The sequence below is a fragment of the Hyaena hyaena genome, unplaced genomic scaffold (genome assembly GCF_003009895.1).
Source record: "Hyaena hyaena isolate Hyena2069 unplaced genomic scaffold, ASM300989v1 scaffold_156, whole genome shotgun sequence".
Taxonomy (NCBI): domain Eukaryota; kingdom Metazoa; phylum Chordata; class Mammalia; order Carnivora; family Hyaenidae; genus Hyaena; species Hyaena hyaena.
In genome coordinates this window covers 2,952,040-2,974,031 of record NW_024080788.1, presented here as the reverse complement: position 1 = coordinate 2,974,031, position 21,992 = coordinate 2,952,040, and the positions used below count along the sequence as shown (strand labels likewise).

At 36.9% G+C, this 21,992-nt stretch overlaps 2 protein-coding genes across 9 annotated transcripts in view; both read right to left on the bottom strand.

The window, feature by feature from the left end:
- The window catches only part of FAM172A (family with sequence similarity 172 member A), a 429,946-nt gene that overhangs the window by 98,603 nt on the left and 309,351 nt on the right, over positions 1 to 21,992 (bottom strand). The gene's annotated exons all lie outside the window — the stretch shown is intronic.
- Positions 20,426 to 21,517, bottom strand: POU5F2 (POU domain class 5, transcription factor 2). The gene is given in 2 exon segments (XM_039239379.1): positions 20,426 to 20,567; positions 20,570 to 21,517. Coding segments are annotated over 2 exon segments (1,008 nt in total). The 5' UTR covers positions 21,498 to 21,517; the 3' UTR covers positions 20,426 to 20,487.

Here is a 21,992-nt window from a genome sequence, read left to right as displayed (position 1 = left end):
TGTCATTGCTCAGGAAATCCTACCATGAAAAACGATCAGTGTCTGTGTAAACCTTAAGTAGCAGTAGTCTGCTCTTTCTTTACAAAAAGTTTAAAATTATTGATATGATAATTAAAATAAAAATTGTTAGTTTGGAAAAAAATAAATTGGGGCATGCACATGGATAAGCAAAAGCATTCTTAAATTTGTGATTAGAACACGTGACTCAATCAGTAAGAACACACATATTCATAGGATTTGGGACTGTCACTGTACTACTACTTACATTGAGTTATACATATGTGGTTCCTGACCAGGAGGAACTTAACAGCCAACGACTGATAACCCTGCTGGACAGGAACCACAGACATCATCTAGTCTAAGACTGAAGTCCAGAGAAGCTGGCTTGTTTTAGAAGCAAAAGATGAAACTACCAAATATACACATACATATATATAAATTAAATGACAACCAATAGATAGCACATAGAAGTAAAGGGATAAGAGTATTTCGTGAGTCCTTGGTTAGAAGAAAAAATAAGAGAATTTCATACTGAGGCAGAACATTGCTTCCCTAACTTCATTAATTTGTATAATACTTTCAGGCATTTTGCCATATGTACAAACTACTGTTACTATGAAAATAGTTGGTACTTTCTTTATATCAACTCATTTTTTCTATATGTCTAATCCTAAGCAGTAATATTCATTAAATGGTTTTCACATATTATTCATATCCTTTCTGATACTTATTAGAATAAACAAATGACTACTAAAAGAAAAAATGGTTTATCCGTGAACCACTAGAAGTATGCATATAAAACAGTAAGATGGGGGACTCATGGGAAAAATATATCTTAATTATTTCTTGTGATACTTAATGAGAACCATGATTTTTAAGTCTGCATTCTTTAAGTATTTAGATTGTGATCTGGGATAATTTTAAATGTTCTTTTCTCCATGGTTATGTGGTTTGATGCCCCCCACCATAAAACTTTAGTTACTGGGAACTTCCCCGGCTTACCTCATGGATAATAAATAATCTATAGTTTATTTTTTTTTTAATTTTTAAATACTTTTATTTTGTATTTTAGAGAGAGAGAGAGAGAGGTGCAAGCATGGGGGGGGGGGAGCGGGCAGAGAGACAGAGATAGAATCTGAAGCAGGTTCTGGGTTCCGAGCTGTCAGCACAGAGTCTGATACGGGGCTTGAACTCACAAGCAGTGAGATCATGACCTGAGCAGAAGTCAGACGCTTAAGTGACTGAGCCACCTAAGAGCCTTGTATAATCTACAGTTTAAAGAAAAAAACTATCATTATATGTGACAGTAATTATAATCTGAGACCAAGGTAGTCACAAAAAGTTGAAAGGAAAAACATTTTCTTTTGACTCTTTCTTCATAGGGCAGTCTTGCTGCCCGCCCATTGCCGCTCACTGCTTAAAAAACCAAACAAACAAAATAGCCCAAAACTTTCTAGTTTTTCTAAGTGGAAAGAAACTACAGAAATCTTTCAGGCATGACTTTAAGGGGAAAAGGAAAAGAATGATTAAAGTTCTATGGCATTCCTCGTGTTTATGTGTTGGTATCAAGTAATGAGATGAGAAAGAATCCAAAGCCAGACGCTAGAAGAGAGGGGTTAACTACCCCTCATGAAAACAAAAGGTCATTCCTCTGTTAAATTCTTATCCTTTAAGTGCATTTGAGTTGACTGTAAACATAAACAAAAGCCACTGGTGGGCAATTAAATTTGAAGAAGAGGCCCATAAAAAGTGGAATATTCAGTATGTATTAGAATCAGTTACACAACATCTGATTTAATAGTCAGGTTTTAAGCGTTCCTCTCATAATACATGTTAAATGATCTCGACAAATCATATTCTGTAATGCAGCAAAATGACAATTTCGTACAGTCTGAGGCTGGTAGGACAAGAACATTAAAGCAAATTAATCTGTAAACCTTTATCTACATTAGAAGGTTGAAGATCTGCAGGCATTTGCAACAAGAACTTTACAATGAATTTGCCATTCCCAAAGTCATCTCACCAGACAGGAAAGAGGAACTTGGCATGTGACCAGTAAATTATGAGAGAGCAACACCTCAGGGTTAGAGGGCACGGATGACTTCAACAAATCTCACCAGCTAGGGCAACAGATTAAGCTGGGGGATAGGATGCCCTACAACCTTAACCTGCTAATACCTTTACATTCTTAAGAATGACCTCTACTCTGCTCTTTCATATTAGTCGTTAGTTACACTAATTACAGCTTAACTGGTATTGTTGGTACCAGTTTCTCCCTCAAAAGACATGTAGAGAAAGGTTATCTCTAATAGCCTGAAATAACTTCAGCCAAATTCTGTTGTACACATTAGGAGCACTTAGCTCCAGTGTTGAATGGGTCTTTTATAGACATCAAAGGAGAGACACTAAAAGCAATGTGTGTTTGTGGATTCTATAAAGCATTTCATATAGGAAGCTGTAAAAATAAGAACAGTAACTTCTCCTGTGACGAGAACTTTAGAATAGTTTAAAACAAGGTAGTTTATTTTTGATATTTATTTTCAACATATAGAGTCTGATTTCAAATATAAGGGGCTAATTACATCGTAACCACACCAGTGAAGTCAAAATACTTCGCCCATGAAATGCCCTCAAAATTTATGGTTTTTAAAAAAGGAATATGAAATTTCTATCCTGATTTTTTAGAATCGTTTTAAGTTCCACATTTACACTGATGTTAACCTAACATTATATGGAATTGTGCACAGATTCCAAAGCCCATTTACAAAGATTCAAATACCATCTGTGAAGCTGCAGTAAATTACCCTGTAACATTAATCTTTAAACCAGGCACTAAATCAGAACAGAAACATACCAAAGAGATTTAAAGCAAGAGAGTCATAACTGAATTATCAAGATTAATGTAAATAGTTTTGTATATAAGACTTACAGGTTCTCAATATTACACTGTCTTCACTTTGAATGAAACATATAAAATTACTTCCACATCTTAAAAATGAATTACTAATATCTAAGTGACACCAGTGGTTTTTGTGCATACAAAAAGAACTGAAAAGGTTGGCTGAATTTTGTTGTTAATCTAGGCGTGCTCTGAATTAAGAAATACAGTAACAAAATTTATATTTTACAAAATAGATATATTAGGAAGTGACTACTGACATTACAAAAATAAACTTAGTTTTACAAAAGGGAATCTTTAAGCCAAATCTAGACTTCTTAAATGATGTTGATCAGCAGAATTTTCATGTAAATGAAACTCTTCAGGAAAATGAAGAAAGATAATTAGAGCACTATGTATCATCAAATTCAAAATTCCATTAATTTTAAGATTTGTCCTTATTCCCTGTGCCACTTAGAAAGAAAAAACATTGCCAATTAAGCTATGACACAATGTTTTCTTACGACACTAACTGCAAGATATATTTGTATTTTACGTAGTTACAACTGTATCTTGTAATCAGTGAAATACAATATTTGATAATAAATTGACTTGCCTATCAATGCATTTAATGAATATGTTTGCGTGTGTGTAAGAGCAATCTGATTTTGAAATCTAGTAAGTAGGTAATAATTAAATAAATTTTACTGAATATAAAGCATTGAGAGGACACTGACCACATATTTTCTATTTTCTTTGAGGACAGAAGTGGACAAGAGCAATGGATACATGGGTAATTTTGGTTTGCTTGCATAATTTATTGATTCACTAATATTTTTATTTTTTTCCACCGAGATTTAAGACAGATAACAAGAAGATCACATCCAGTAAAATCATTAGGGAAATAAGAAATAAAAAACAATAACTGGGGAAAGAACAAAAGCAAACAGATTGTAAGTACTCATATGATTTCAATTAGATTAAAAATAATGTATGAATAACAAAATAGGTCCTAGATTTTTATTTTTCACTTATTTAAAAGATAAGGTAGAATATATTTATCTGTGAGAGTTAAGGGACAATTTTGTCAAAAGTATGTAGGACCCTGCTAATCTCAAATAATTTCTATAAAACAGAGTATTACAGTCTTCCATTATATGCTACAAGATAGATACCAAATAAAAGTATAACCAAGGGAGAAATTAAAAACTGGGGAAAATAACTCCAAAACATCAGAAGCTTTCCCTTGAAAAGATTAATTACATTGAAGCAATAGCTAAAGTAGGATTAATATGAACAACCAGTGGACAAAGTCTGTGTATGTGCAAATGTTAAAACCTATCTGTGGTACAGTCACTGCTAAACTATCTTAGGATATAGATGGGTAAATGAGTGGGGACCACCCCACGACTTGAGGAACTAGCTGGACTGAATATTTCTGCAAGTAGGCCCTCCACATAGTAGGTCCCAGGCTTCATGCAGCAAGATGACCCAGGGTATTGTATGAACATTTAGATCTATTTCAAAATCACGAATGGGAAAATAATCTGCGGATGGATCAGTTCAAGAGTTTAAAAAGTAGGATTTTCTTGTAGTCACCCCACATTTTCCCTTCTCTCTGCATCAGATAAAATAAGCATCTGACTATGGCATGTACATTACATTTTCCAAGAAAATAGACAAATATGGCGGACATATTCAGAATGTTTCTTTGGAGAAGCTCTCCTCTTCAGTTCACATGGTCCTTGTTGGACTAACCATTAAAATGTCATGCTCAGTCCCAACCCTTTCGAGACATGGCTAGCCCAGGCTGGCCAACCATAGGCAGTCCTATTATTCCATCTCTGTGGTTTCAGTGATTAGTTCAGGGATCATCATAGTACCCAGGCAGGAGGCTCTCCAAAATATTAAAAATAGAGCTACCCTGTGTCCCAGAAATTGCACTACTAGGTACTTATTCAAAGGATATAAAAATGCCAATTTGAAGGGGCACATGCATCCCAATATTTATAGCAGCACTATCAATAATAGCCAAATTATGGAAAGAGCCCAAATGTCTACTGATTGATGAATAGATAAAGATGATATAGTGTATTTATACAATGGAATACTACTCAGCAATGAAAAGAATGAAATCTTGTCATTTGCAACAATGTGGATGGAACTAAAGGGTATTATGCTAAGCAAAATAAGTCAGTCAGAGACAGACAGGTATCTTATCATTTCACTCATCTGTGAAATTTGAGAAACTCAACAGATGAACATAGGGAAAGGGAAGGGAAGGGAAAATAAGATAAAAAGAGGGAGGCAAACCATAAGAGATTCTTAAATAGAGAACAAACTGAGGGCTGCTGGAGGGGAGATGGGTTGGGGTTAGGTTAAATGCGTGAAGGGCATTAGAGGGCACGCGGTGTCATATGTAAGAAAGGAATCACAGGTTTCCACTCCTAAGTCCAAGACTACACTATATGTTAGTTAATTTGAATTAAAAAAAAAAAAAAACAGTTTCACTTGGTATTTAAAAACAAAGGATGCATGTCAGGACGCATGTGTTTATTGATGGCTCTGAAACTGGTGAGTATACCTGATTTGGGAAAAAAAACGTAGTCTTCAAATTCTACATTGATACTAAGGACTCATTTTAGGTAGTTTTATTAGAATTACTATATGTGAAAGCACTTCAATATTTATGGACGGAAGCAACATTAGATTTATTTATTTAAAGTTTGTTTGCTTATTTATTTATTTATTTATTTGAGAAGGAGAGAGAGAGGGAGGGGCAGAGAGAGAGGGAACAAATGTGAATTGGGAAGGAACAGAGAGGAAGGGAGGGAATCCCAAGCAGGCTCTGTGTTCCATGTGGGGCTCGATCCCATGAACCATGAGACCATAGCCTAGCTGAAACGAAGAATTGGACACTTAACCGACTGAGCCACTCAGTCACCCCTAGATTTAAATAATAACTAAAGATCTATAGATTTATTTTTTATTTGCTTGTTTGTTTGTTTGTTTTACAAAAAAGAGCATTATGAAGCACTGCATTATTCTTTATACCTTCCTAAGTACTTTTCAATGATTTTTATGAGAATTTTTTTTCAGGGAGTTCTAAGAATGAGTTTACAGGAGTATGTTATAGCAATCATTTTTATTTCATATGAGAATAAAATACAGATGGATTAATTATTTATCATAAGTAAATTGTTGGGTACACAGATTTAGACACCCATTTAATCTCTAGTGTCATGGGCAGAGACAGTAGAACTGTTCTATGACAGTCAACTGGGGTTTCTAATCACATGTATTTTTTGCAAACAAAGGAAACTAGGCTACTACTTAATACATTGCTTTTGGTGCTTTTAGCTTTTTCAATAACCAAAACCTTCCCAGGGTTTATGATATTGTGATTAGCTTAAAGGAAACAGCTTTTTAGCAAAAGCCTGATGGAGGCAATTGACTCTTGAGAACAAGAGGACAGCAGATCTGCTGGCCATTAATTTCTGTAGATTTGCTGATCAGTAGTGTCAAGGCAAACCATCAGGAAGCTTTGTGTCAGTACTAAATTATTCTAGTTCCTAGAAGAAAGGCGTTAAAAAAGCTCAAATCGTATTAAGGCTTAGGCTATTTGTCATCAGTCAATATAAAAATGAGCCACATGAAGAATACCTTTTTTTCTTAACTAACAACATCAACAAAAATAATATAATTAAAGAAATTATCTATTGTGTGGTTCACTGTCTCCCGAAGAATGATACATTAATCTTTAAATTTAATGTTAAGAAAATATTTCTCCTGGAAATATATTCTATGTTCATGGGTTGGAAGAACAAATATTATATAAATGTCCATACTATCCAAAACAATCTATAAATTTCATGCAATCCCTATCAAAAAACCAAAATTATTTTCCACAGAACTAGAACAAAGAATCCTAAAATTTATGCGGAACCACAAAAGACCTTAAATATCCAAAGAAATCTTGAAAAAGAAAATAACACTGGAGGTCTCAAAATTCCAGATTTCAGGTTATAATACTAAGCTACAGAAATCAAAACAGTATGACATGAGCACAAAAAAAGACACATAGATCAATGGAATAGTATAGAAAGTCCAGAAACAAACCCATGATTATATGGTAAATTAATCTTCGACAGAAGAAGCGAGAATATGCAATGAGAAAAAGTCTCTTCAACAAATGGTGTTGGGACAGGACAGCTACATGCAAAAGAATGAAACTGGACCACTTTCACCATACACAAAAATAAACTCAAAATGGATTAAGGAACTAAATGTGAGATCAAAATTAAAAGCCTCTGCACAGGGGCGCTTGGGTGGCTCAGTTGGTTAAGAGTCCGACTTCGGCTCAGGTCATGATCTCATGGTTCGTGCGTTCGAGCCCTGCGTCAGGCTCTGTGCTGACAGCTAGCTCAGAGCCTGGATCCTCTTTCAGATTCTGTATCTCCCTCTCTCTCTGACCCTCCCCTGCTCATGCTGCCTGTCTCTCTGAAATAAATAAAACATTAAAAAAATCAAAAGCTTCTGCACAGCAAAGGAAACACTTGACAAAACTAAAGGACAACTTACTGAATGGGAGAAGATATTTGTAAATGACAAATTCAATAAAGTATTATTTATCCAAAAAATATAAAGAACTTATAAAACTCAATATCCAAAAACCAAATAATCCAATTAAAAAATGGGCAGAAGACATGACCAGACATTTCTCCAAAAAAGAAATACAGATGGCTAGCAGATACATGAAGAAGATACGCAATGTCACTCATCAGGGAAATGCAAATCAAAACCACAATGAGATATTATTTCACACCTGTCAAAAAGGCTAAACTCAAAAACGCAAGGAACAAACGTTGGCGAGGACGTGGAAACAAAGGACCCCTTCCGTACTGTTGGTGGGAATGCAAACTAGTGCAGCCAATATGGAAGACGGTGTGGAAATTCCTCAAAAAATTAAAAGGAGAATTACCAGATGATCCAGTAATTTCACTACTGGGTAGTGACCCACAGAATATGAAAACACAAATTCAAAAGGATATATGCATTCTTAGGTTTATTGCAGCATTATTTACAATAGCCAAATTACAGAAGCAGCACAAGTATCCACTGATAGATAGAAAAGTGGTATACATGCATGTTTTCTGAAGACAACATTACGAAAGTTTACGTCAAATACAAGAAAAAATTTGGAAAGACCGTAAGTATATGGAGGTTAAGGAATATCCCGCTAAAGAATGAATGGGTTAACCAGGAAATTAAAGAAGAAATAGAAAAACACATAGAAATAAGTGAAATGAAAAAAATAGTCCAAAACCTTTGGGATGCAGCAACAGCGGTCATAAAAGGGAAGTACACAGTTATACAAGTCTACTTTAAGAAGCAAGAAAAATCTCAAAAACACAGCCTAACCTTATAAATAAAGAAGCTAGAAAAAGAACAACAAATGAAGCCTAAAGCCAATAGAATAAGGAGAATAATAAAGATTAGAGAAGAAAAAACTAGCATAGAAGCAAACAAATGAAAAAACCATAGAACAGATCAATGAAACAAGGAGCTGATTCTTTGAAAGAATTAATAAAGTTGATAACCCCCTAGCAAGACTTATCAAAAAGGACCCCAAATCAATAAAATCACAAATGATAGAGGAGAGATCAACAACACAGAAATACAATTATAAGAGAAATTATGAAAATTGTACACCAACAAATTGGGCAATATGGAAGAAAGGAATAAATTCCTAGAAAAAAACAAATAAACTATCAACTCCCTGTGCTGAAACAGGAAGAAATAGAAAATCTGAACAGACCTGGGGCACCTGGGTGGCTCAGTTGGTTGAGCGTCTGACTTCGGTTCAGGTCATGATCTCGCAGTTCATGGGTTTGAGCCCCACGCCAGGCTCTGTGCTGACAGGCAGCTCAGAGCCTGGAGCCTGTTTCAGATTCTGTGTCTCCCTCTCTCTCTGACCCTCCCCTGCTCTCTCTCTCTCTCTCTCTCTCTCTCAGAAATAAATAAAACATTAAAAAAAATTTTTTTTAAATAAAAAAAAAAGAAAATCTGAACAGACCCATAACCAGCAAAGAAATGGAATCAGTAATCAAAAATCTCCCAAGAAAAAAAGTCCAGGGTCAGATGGCTTCCAAGGGGAATTCTATCAAACATTTAAAGAAGAGTTAATAACTATTCCTCTCAAGTTGTTTCAAAAAACAGAAATGGAAGGAAAATGTCAAACTCATTCTTCAGGACCAGCATTACTTTGATTCCAAAAACCAGACAAAGACCCCAGTGAGAAAGAAAATTATAGGCCCCTATCTCTGATGAACGTGGATGCAAAAATTCTCAATAAAATACTGGCAAATTGAATCTAGTAGTACATTAAAAGAATCATTCAATGATCAAGTAGGATATATTACTGGGCTGGAAGAGTGGTTCAATAATTGCAAGTCAGTCAAAGTGATACATCACATTAATAAAAGGAAGGATAAGAATCAGATGATCCTCTCAATAGATGCAGAAAAAACATTTGGAAAAGTACTATAATATGGATAGATGGAACATTTCTTAACATCACAGAGGCCATACATGAAAGACCCATAGCAAATATCATCCTCATTAGGGAAAGACAGCTTTTCCTCTATGGTCAGGTACAAGACAGGCGTGTCCACTCTCACCATTGTTATTTAACATAGTATTGTAAGTTCTAGCCTCAGCAATCAGGCAACAAAAAGAAATAAAGGCATACAAATTGGCAAGGATGAAGTCAAACTTTCACTATTTGCAGAGGATATGATACTCTATGTAGAAAACCCAAAAGACTCCACAAAAAAATTACTAGAACTGATACACAAATTCAGTAAAGTCACAGGATATAAAATCAACATACAGAAATCTGTTGTATTTCTATGCATCAATAATGAACCAGTAGAAAGAGAAATCAAAGATTCAATTTCATTTACAGTTGCACTCAAAACTATAAGATATATACAAATAAATCTAACCAAAGAGGTAAAAGATCTGTACTCTGACAATTATAGAACACTTATGGAAGAAATTAAAGAAGATACAAAGAAACGGAAAAACATTCCATGCTCATGGATTAGAAAAACAAATGTTGTTAAAATGTCTATACTACCCAAAGCAATTTAACACATCCCTGTCAAAATACCAGGAAGGAATATCCACTGGGAAAAAGATAGTCTTTTCAACAGATGGTGCTGGGAAAACTGGATAGCAATACTCAGAAGAATGAAACAAGACCATTGTCTTACACCATACACACACACACAAAAATTCAAAATAGTTGAAAGACCTAAATGTGATGAAACCATCAAAACCCTAGAGGACAACATAGGCAGCAACCTCTTTGATCTCAGCCACAGCAACTTCTTACCAGACATGTCTCCAGAGGCAAGGGAAACAACAGCAAACATGAACTATTGGGATCTCATGAAGATAAAAAAACTGCTACACAGCAAAGGAAACAATCAGCAAAACTAAAAGGGAACCAATGGAATGGGAGAAGATACCTGCAAATGACATATCTGATGAAGAGTTAGGATTCCAAAGCTATAAAGAACTTCTCAAACTCAACACCCCACTAATCCAGTGAAGAAATGGGCAGAAAATATGAATAGACATTTCTCCAAAGAAGACCTCCAGATGGCCAACAGACACATGAAAAGATGCTCAACATCACTCATCATCAGGGAAATACAAATCAAAACTACAATGAGATACCATCTCAAACCTGTCAGAATAGCTAAAATTAACAACTCAGTTAACAGATGTTGGTGAGGATGTGGAGAAAGGGGAACCCTCTTACACTGCTGGTAGGAATGCAAACTGGTATAGCTACTTGGGAAAACAGTATGGAGGTTCTTCAAAAAGTTAAAAATACAACTACCCTACGATCCAGCAATTGTACTACTACTTACCCAAAGGATACTAAAATACAGAACGGATAGTTAGCAGAGGGGAGGTGGGTAGAAAGATGGGTGAAATAGGTGAAGGAGATTAAGAGAACACTCATCCTGATTAGCCATGAGTTATACGTAGAATCAATGAGTCACTATATTGTACACCTGCAACTAATATAACATTGTATATTAACTATACTGGAATAATAAAAATAAAAATAAAATATTTTCCTAATACATTCTGGAAGATTCATATAATTCATATAATTCACATAATTACATAGGTACTGAGACCTATGTAACTTTTCAGCAATGGCTGCCAAGATTTTAACCACTACATTTAACTCTCAATTGCAGTAACTAATCATAGCTTAGATTTTTTGTCATAACAAACTCTTTTCACCTTTCCTTGACTTTTGGTCTTTTCTCCTGGTTCTCATATCTTCCACTTACCAGCTCCTAGTTACCTGTGAAGTCTTAATTCAAGTTGTCCTAGCTCTTAATAATGTTCCTGAATATCCCTTAGTGAGTTATGTGCTCCTTTCTCTGTACTGTTTATTCGCCCATTCCTCGATTACGAGCCACCAGCTGAGGTGATCCTTGATTTTCTCACTTTTTTATTCAATCTAGCCTATGTGTCTTGTCTAATTCTGAGTCTTCCATTCTTATCACCTACTAGGTGCTTAGTAGATACTCAGTCACGGGGAAAGTACAGAAGTATAATACTACTGCTTATGGGAATGAAGAATGTGGAATCTGGAAGAAAAGCAGGAGTTGATCTGTGGGCCACAGCAAGGATGTCTGGGAGATGGCTAACAACTGCCATCCTCGGTGTTCTCCTTTCGCTCGTTTGTTCTGGTGTATTAGTTTTGATCTACATAGCCCATATTTTATATAGTGTATTTATATGAATATTAGTATATATGTGCACATGGTTTTGGAACAGTGAGAAATGAAATCATTGCTCTATAAATTTAATAATATTTGCAAGAATATAAAAATACGTGTAATCAGATCATGTAATTAAATATATGTGCATATTTGTGATGGGGACAGGTGGAGTTTTATGGGTGAGTCTTAGAATGTACATGGAGATAAACATGCCTGAGACTTACAAGATATTCCACTGAATACATGGACTCATTATTGTCCTCATTAAAACAATGATAGACAATCTATACTAGCTTTTTAGTATATAGTGGTATTTCATCTATATGTGGTTTTATTTCAACTGCAGTATCACTGGATCAACTGTAAGAAAATATTTAAATCTCACAAATTCAAGTACCTTCTGTTTCCTAAATGTTCACATGGTGTATATATGTGCACAGAGAATGTTCACCAAATAAATTGTTTACTGACTAATGCAAGAAACTCAGTTTAAAAATAAAAATGGTATCATTTTTTATGGAGGGTGCCATTTCTGGAAACTCAAATAAAAAGGATAAAGATTCTTTCACTTCTCATTTAAAATCATAACATATCTGTTAGTATTTTACTTAAAATTTCTTGGCCCAGAAGACAAAAATTTATGGCTTTAGATTAACTACTTTAATGATTTGACACAGAAACAGCAAATTATTCTTTCCTACCTATGGTGTTGGGGTGATTGCTTCTTGAGGAGAGAAAAGAACACAGTAAATTCCTGTATGGTAAGTCTTTTCCCACTTCTCTTTAGTTTAAATCTCAAAGGTAATACATATTTACAGACAGACAAGAACCATAAAAATATGTGTGAAATGAGGTAATAATCTACAGTATTTGCATGTACTTAATGACTTATTATTATAGAAAGAATGATTTACACTTGCTGTACTGAGAAAACTTATTCAGTGTCTACTTAGATTTAGCAAATAGTCTTAAAACAATCAGTGTCTAAACACTTGCTATCAGCTGTTTTAGCTCTGCTTTTCATAAATATAACACAATCATAACAAATTAAAGGCAAGTCACTTGACTGTCCTCTTACATTAGCTTGATGAAATTAGTGGCTGGCAATGTTTAGTGGAAAGTGACAGGGCTTTCTCAACAGGTTCACATATCACTTTTTCCGGAGAAAGTAAGAATCGTCTTTATCAAAATATCCAAAATTTTCTTCCTTCCTTGCTTCCTCCCTCCCTCCTTTCTCTTTCTTCCCTTCCTCCCTTCTTCCTTGTTTTCTTCTTCCTTCCTCCCTTTCTCTTTCTTTCTTTTTTCTTTTTCTCTCTCTCTGTCTCTGTTTCTTTTCCTTTCTTTCAACGCAACCAGCACTGGAACAAAAAATATCCAAAATTTTCTTGTAAGATAATATTGCTCAAACTCACTGATGAGATTTCAATTGCTCTGCTCCCAAAATACATAAAAGTAAATAGCTACTGTAACTCTTCAGCCCATAAAGTTATTGGTTGGGATGGAAGAAATGTTATTTTTCTGAAATGTTCCCTTAGAGTGTGATACTATCTATGTGAATGGCCTGGAGACAGGATGCAGGTCTAAGGCTGTTTGAGTCCATGGGTCATGTTTTTTCCTTTCTATCACTCCACCTATTTAACTCTTTGGTAGAAAAAAATAAACAGCTCTCTTTGCCTTCCTATACCTCCCCCACAACCCATACTTACATTTTCTCTACATCAGTTGTGGTGGGTGTTATGGGTTGAATAGTGTCCTGTTGAAATTTGTATTTTGAAGTCTTAACCCCAGGGCCTTCAACTTCAGTTGAAGAAACAACTTCAGTGCCTCAGAATGTGACCTTATTTGATGATAGGGCCTTTACGGAGGTAATTAAGTTAAATGACATTATTAGGGTGGGCCCTAATCCAATTTGACTGATGTCCTTATAAAAACAGAAAATTTGGACACATGGACATAGACAGAGGGAAGATGTTGTGAAGAGACAAGAAAGAGAAGATGGCCACATACAAGCTGAGGACAGATGTCTGAAACAGATTCTCCCTCACAGTCCCCAGAAAGAACCAACCCTGTCCCCACCTTGATCTTGGACTTTGAGTCTTCAGCACTGTGAGACAATACACTTCTGTTCTTTAAGCCACTCAGCTTGTAGTACTTTATTATGGCAGCCCTGGCAAATGAATACAGTAGGTTTTGAACCAAAAAGCTAGAGGGTGTCACCATTTTATAGTATGTTTAAAGGCAGTATTGGACTACATTTGGGAAAGCCACAGCATATCAGAAAAGAGAGGTTTAAGGGGAATCATGGTAGGATGATCAGCGTCACCCTACTCTGTCCATTCCTAGAGCCTGTCTCCTCCTAGCGCCCATATTCAGTCTGTGATGCATTGTTTTGCTCTTATTCATGGAGATTCATACAATTATTACAGGCTAGAAACAACTTCAGAGACCATTCCTTTCAATGACTTAACACTGTATGGGTTTTCAAAAAGCCTTCATCTATACCCTCCAAGTCAAAACTCTATCATCTGTTCCTTTACCTAGTTGTCATTTAACGGCTGAGGAAATGCACTTTATGACTGCTTTCCAATTACTATAATTTTGAAAGTTGTTTCCTAATATCTGGTAGTATGGTTTCTGGCAACTGAGACTACGGTCTCTACTTTTTCTGTTTTCTCATTTATTCTGTTTTGGCTATTAATCGTTGAGCATCCACTTTGTGGAAGTTCCCAGAGATGCAAAGGAATGACTTATGAGCTATAAATAAAGCATAGATAAGGTAGAGTGGAAACACAATGGAGAGAAAAATTACTGAGTGCCTACTGTATTAAAGGGAAGTCCTAGGGGTTTCTTTCTATATTATCCAATTTTATGCTTTTATCAACTCTCTCACCCTGTGGATTGCTAGACATTCTTTACACATGCAAAAAAGGAGCAGAGAGAAATACCTCATTTAGAGTAACAGAGACTGTAGGTTACTGATCTGGGATTTTAACCTGGGAATGCCTATGTCCCAAAATATGCCTTGGTTATAGGTCTGCACTCCCACTGCAGGTAGGTCCCTCTGGTTTAGAATGTTTGTTAACATTGATGTTATCAGAGACATTACTTACGTATTATAGAAAGACCATAAATAGAAATATAAATAAAGATCTTCTCCCAATATCTGATAATCCCACAGTATTTATTATAAGTAGTAATCACATGTTCATTTGCTCAATGTCCATGCCTAACCATACTTTAAGCTTCTTGAGGGTCACGATGGGCCTGTTTTTGGTCACCATTGCATCTTAGCACCTAGGACACTACTTGTTATATAGGCATTCAATTAATATTTGCTGAATGAATACAGTAGCAAATAATTAAATCTAGCTGAAATTTTAATTGGGCTGGTGCTATGAGCTGAACTGTTTCCCCACAAAAATTCATACATTAAAGTCCTAAACACCAGTACCCTAGAACGTGACCTTATTTGGAGATATTTACGGAGATGATTAAGTTAAAATGAGGTCATAATCCAATGCATATTCCAAGCACATAATCCAATGACTGGTGTCTTTATAAGAGGAAGAAATTTGGACACAGATATCTATACAAGGAAGATAATGTGAAGACACAGGGAGAAAGTAGACATCTACAAGCCTGATACAGATCCTTCTCTCACAGCCCTCAGAAGGAACCAACCTTGCCCACATCTTGACCTCAGCCTTCTAGGCTCTGAACCGTGAAAAAATAAATTTCTGTTCTTCACACTCCCCTAGCTGGAGTACTTGTTACGGCAGCTCTAGCAAACTACTACATGGTATATTGAAACAAACTCTCTTTCAGTAGAAAAGTATATATTAAGATTTTCCCACTACTCAGTCAATAATAGTAAAAGTTTTACAGCTGTTCTAGGAACAACAGCATCCGTTCTCAGATAATAAATCAACTTAAAGCATCTTATACACTATCCTGTCCATTGCACCAAGAACTAAAAGGAGGTCTACACCATACATCCTGGGGGGGAAGAAGAAGACTAATTATTAAACATTGCAGTTACTCTTTTGGAGAAAAAGAAGTGATATAACAGGTTGTACAGTTTTAGAAATGAATATTGAATCCAAAATGTGGTGAATTCTCAGGAAGGCCTCAATTCTTCCTTTTCCAAACCTCGTCTTTGGCAGGCAGTCAGGAGCAGAGTCAACAGTAATAAGTGAAGTTGGTTGGTACTTCATCATTTTGTTGGAAACTGGGGGATGCAAGTCTAAAAAGTCCAAGTTCAATGCCAAAGTAGCTAATTTTGTCTATAGCAGAACTCACAGCAGGGTTCCAAGCTAAAAGCAAGGTGGCAGGGCAGCAGCCCAACACTCTGATGTGCCACACTGTTTTCTGAAGATAGCCCTGGAGGTAAACAACACAATCTCTTCAAGAGCGTCTGGTAATGCTCTTCACTGGTGTAACCGTGATCGTGCTAATGCTTTGTGTTAAGAATGTTACTGGGTATCAAGGTAGATTCATTTCATGACAGTTCACCTTTCACCTGGCTGAGGCTGTAATCACAGGAAGTGACCCTGCCTTCAAACCTAGAAGTCTATGGATCTTATTTATATTCATTTGGTTTCTTCAAATATGACAGGCAAGGAGGATTCTACTGTGATAAAAACAGGGTTTTGATACTTTGAAATGGTTTTTTTTTAAATTGAAAAGTAAACATTCAGAAACATGAAAATGATCTGGGCTTATATTATATTCTAAATATGGGTTAACACCACTGAGGTATATAAACACACTAATTGTAATTGTAAATTACCATGTTGTGCAGAAAAACAGACATATGGCAGGTGTCTTCACTCACTAAGCTACACTACAGCTCTTTAACATTAATGGGCATCTGATTTAAAGGAAAAAACTAATTTTTAGCAACGTCTCTCTGATATATCTCAATACTCCTCCGTTTAGAGAACTGCCTTTCTCTTTAAAGAAACTACAGATCTGACTAAAAATGAAAAGGCACATTTATTATTTTAAAATAAAATTGCCTTATAATGAAAAACTACCATTTTACAGATAAAAAAGACCAGAAGAGTGAACAGTTTTAGGATCCCTAGATTTCCTAGCACCTTCCTTTAGAAATTTTTCTTAAATATTTTTATTGTATAACACAGAAAGCAAAAACAATTTTATAAAATCGCCAACGATAGTTACTTATGTATATAATTCTACATGTAACACATCTTTTTTCCTTAAAAAATAAAAAGTATCATAAAGCTTAATAAACTGTTTTGCCTCACTCAACAATCTATTCTGCATTTTCTCAAAACTCTAACTCTATAATACAATTTTTACCATACATGGTGGTTCTTTTTATTTACTTGGCCTTTCTAGAACATTCAGGTTGTTTCTAACTTTTTGTTATTAAAAAAATGTTGTAATGACCACCCTTATCACTGTATTTTTGCAAGCAAATATAATTTTTTCTTATAAAAATTCATTAAAGTTGAAATGATTGGCCAAAGAAAAATCACATTTTTAAACCTCCCATATGAATTATCCAATGGCCTTTCATGAAGGTTGCCTTGATTCACACTCCCACAAAATGGAAGAGTCAAATGCTTGTTTCTGTTAGTTTTGTCCATAACCACCATTTTACTGTTTAAATTACTGTAGTTTCATAATATTTGGTAGGACAAGGCCACTCTAACTCTTTTCTTCAAAATTTTATTTTCCTAAGTTTTATTCTTTTCATTTATAATCACCTTGTCATTTAATACTCTCATATTCCACTAGGATTTTATTGGATGGTATTGTAATTTTTGCTTTTAAAACACTGTTTTACAGAGATAATATTGTTTTGTACCCTAAAAAAACAAGATTCTGCCTAGGAAACTAATACTGTTTAGTAAGCAAGATGATTTCTAGAAGAAAGCTATAAACAGAAGTGGCTACACTGAAAAATAAATCCCATGATGTAGTTTTAGCATAATAGGCAAAGATGTATAATATGTATATTTCAAAAATATGAAATTATAGAAAACATTTAGATGATATTTCAAGAGCAAGAAAATGGTTTGGAATAAGGGAGCATATCCTAACACTTCAAGTTTTCTTAGACAATAGATAGGAAAGATTCTAGGAACAAGAGAAATTGTTTTTATGACAGGAATCTAATTAAGGTGCCACAGAATGATGAAAGTATAAGAACAATAAAGGCAATAATTAACAGAGTATTTGGTCTGAATTTGAAAGACTTATATAAGATGTGATTCAGGTCCTCTGTTCTATGCTGAACTAGAGATACTCAGAAAATACAGATTCAAAGAAAACCAGGAATTACCTGTTAGACTGGTATTAGGTCAAGGGAAAACTCTTGAGAGTAAGGTGGCCAAAGGGAACGTATTTCTAAAATTCTGAAACCGTAGATCTACAAAGAGCTGTGTCTCCTTTGAGAATGTGATAAAAGCTATCATCACCATCTTTAAAGATGCACACATGTACAAACACACTCTTCTGCCTATGCTGTAAAGGGGTTCGAAGTCTTCAGGTTAAGAATACTTGCCTTGTCTAAAGAAAGCACGAGATAAAGGAAAGATTTGATAAAAGAAATATTTTGGAATGATGGCGAAGATCTTATTGAGTGGTTGGAATTTGTGTTTTTAATTGACATTAAGGGAAAATCTGGCAAATATGAAGATTCTGGACTATTGTTTGACCTTTGCCTCTGCCAACTTCCACACTGAAATTATTTTCACTCCAGTATCCCTGACAACTTTGCTAATGCCATCGTATATCTGACTTGATTTTACATTGATCTCTGTATATTTGATACTGTTCAGCACTGACACCACGCTGTTGGTTTTCTCCCAACTCTAAGGGCAATTCATTCTCAGTTTTGAGGGGTTTTATTATCAAGGTTTCAATCCATAATCTTAAATCTTTGAAAAATCTGAAATCTTTTAAAGTTTCCCCAATGTCCAGCCTCTTCTCTTTACATAGTCAATCAAGTCAAGAGGACCAGCAATGGAAAAATTGCATTTTAAGTTATGTGAGGGCTGATCAGTGACACAACGTGGTGCTTGCCTAACCAGAGGTGCAGTAGCTGTGTGTAAGACGCAGCTGTGCAGGTGCCGAGGCAGGCTCTTGGAGCTGTTCCCGAGATCGAAAGCTCATTATCATGTCTCCAAATACGCAGGGGCTACAGAATTCAAGGAGCAGCCTGGGTCAGAGCCTCCTCATAGCTTTTAGGAGGTGAATATTGACACAAACACAGTTGTTCATCCCAGCATTAAATACTACCTGGCCCTTTGCAGAAGCCTCTCCCTTTCAAGGCTGTCCAGAGGGTTGTCTGGGAAAAGGAAGAAATGAGACTGGTGCTGTGTGACTTTTAGTGGGAGAGTCCAAGAGTAAATGATTAGTCACTCACTTAGTCTAAAGTTTATGTCCATCTTCACGAACCTCTGCATATGGTCAGTGTTTTATCTTCAAACACTGACAAGAAGAAAAAAATATACATCAGGAGAAATCAGAGAAAACTAGTAAAAAAGCAAGTAATGAAAGTAAAAGCTAGAAGTTAATTAATTATAAAATAAAATAAAAAAGAGCAGTAAATAGGATAAAAATTTAAAAAGTTGTTCTCTGAAAATATCTATTGATAAAGTCTTTCTAAGAACTGATTAGGGGAAAAAAGGAGAGAAAGAGAAAACCAACAAGATTAGTAATTACAAAGACAAACTCAGATATAATATTTAGTGATAGAATTAGAAAGCAATAAATATTACATGCAGGTGTATGGCAGTAGAGGTACAAACATAGAGGAATTAATGACTTCTGTTTAGTATATGATGACCAAAATTTACCAATGTAGAAGTAGAAAACTAGAAAAAGCTGATTTCAGAGAAGAGATTGGAAAAGTGATGTAGGATATACCATTACATAAACCACCAAGGAATGTTGACTCCACCATCACAGATATTCTCTAAGACATATATCTGAGTTCAAAAGAAAGTAAGGAAAATATCCAGGTAATAAACCAAATGGAGCTGAAAACCAGAGAAGTAAGCTAGAGCTGGCGCTGAGCAAGTGCTGTCCGCCTTGCCTACCTCAGTAAGAAAGGGGCTGGACTGTGGCAGGACTGAGGATAAACCAGTGGGATTCCATTAAGGTGGAGATCTGGATTGAGACTTCCACCTGAAACTGAGCACTCTAAATGAAAAGGTGAATTAGTGAAGAAAGAAAAAAAAAAAAAAAGCAAACATCTTTCAAGACAGGAAGGAGCACAATAAAACTTGTGCTTCAGCAAGGGCCCTGGGCAGACTTTGTGTACTCTTTCCATATCCCAACCTCAAACCTCCCCCGAGAGGTTACTATTATCCTGGACTCTGTGTTTATGTTTACATAAAATTCTGTTTGGTTTTGATAAAAATAAAAGGTATATGGAAATAATCTTCTGTGTTTTAATTTTTTACTAATACTGTGTTTATAAGGAAAAAAATCCCTATGTTTGCTGATAATCACAAGGAATAACAGAAGTAATTTTCAATTAATAAAAAAGAGAGAAACAAAATGTCTGAAACCATATATGTATTGTAATGTATCTTAACACCAATGCTAGGTAAAAACTAGCAAGCTGAGTAATAAACTTCAACTTCTGACACGTACCCCTCCCCCCCCCACGAATTTCCTAAACAACTCCCAACCCACCCCTTAAGTATTCTTAACTACTTTAGACGGTTAATGGAGCTCTTAATGTTAACAGTCCCGAAATGAACCTCAGGGACCTATTTCCCCAGTTCAGCTCTGTCCAGAAGGACAGGCCCCTCAGTTTGAAAGCCTGGAGGGGCCCAGAGGGGTGGCTGGGGCAGAGAGGTGGGTCCCCTCCCCAGGGAAAGGGGTGAAGGGATGAAGTAGGGCCCTTCATACTGGGGGGGACCGAAATGGGGCCCGGATGCCAGAGGAAAGCACATTGATCCCCCTGGGAAAGGAGGCCCTGAAGTCCCCACATCCTCCGGGCGGCAGAAATCAATGGTTGGGTGACCACCCATCTTGTTCCGGTTATAGAACCAAACTCGCACCAGTTCCTTTGGTAGCCGGAGCTGCCCAGCGATGTGGCTGATTTGCTCCGGCGTGGGCTTCGGACACTGCAAGAAGAGTTTCTCTAGACTGCTTCCGATGTGTCGCTCCCTGGCTGCCTGTCTCCGCTTCCGATCCTGCTGCAGGATCATCTCCACTTTGCATATGCCCATAAAGTTCTTGGTATCCACTTCCGCCAGCCACATTTTCATCAGAGGTCGCAACTTCCACATGTTGGAGAGGCTGAGCTGCTGGGTCTCAAAGCGGCAGACGGTTGTCTGGCTAAGAACCTTTCCAAAGAGAGCCCCCATAGTGAACCCCACGTCGGCCTGCGAGTACCCCAGCGCCATTCTCTTTTCCTTCAGCTCCTTGGCCAGCTGCTCCATCTCTTTCTCTATGGCTGAGACGTCCTCTGGCAGTGCCAACCTCGGGATGCACCGCAGGATGATGTAGGGCCTGGGGAAGGTGCCCTCAGAGGGTCTTGGGAACCACGACCCCGTCTCGCCAGCTCCGACCCTGGGCCTGCGGGGCACCATCCCGCCCCAGAATTCGTATGGCAGGGGACCCAGGGGCATCTCCAGCACCTCAGGGCCTGGGCTGATCCCCAGCTGAATCCCCGGCTGGGCCATCAGCATGCGAGGGGCCGCCTGGGCAGTCAACCAGACAGAAGTGTCAACTTTCACTGGCACTGGCCCTCTGGGCCCACCCCTACCACTGCCTGGCAGCGGGGAGAAGTATGAGAGCCCGTTTTCGGCCATGGGGGTAAGACCGCAATGGAGTAGGGAGTCTGGTACGAACTGATGGTCCTCGAGGCTTCAGAACAGCCGCCAGCCTTGCCCTCGAGCTCCGCCCCCCAGTGGGCAGAGATGGAGGTGCAGGTGAGAGAAACTGAGGCCACGGGTGTACTTGTGCAGGGATGGGGAAATCTAGTAGACCTACCGTAATTGCTTGGGTTTCCAGGATTAAAAGACTGGGTTTCCTGCTCTGGACTATGCTTCCAACTCCCTCCGTGGTATAGGTCTCTCTCTCAGGCTTTGCACTTCTAAGGGGTCTGGGATCTTGTCCTCTCCCTGAAGGGAACCTAGGAATTTTCTAACACGTCTTCAGAACTCTGGTATCTAATCCCTTTCCTCCACATTATCTGTGGAGGAACGACCCCTTTTTGGCTTCACAAATATTTGTTAGACATCCATATACCAGGTATTTCTGGAACTATCCCTCAATTCATTAACCATCCCCTCAGTGCTATCATT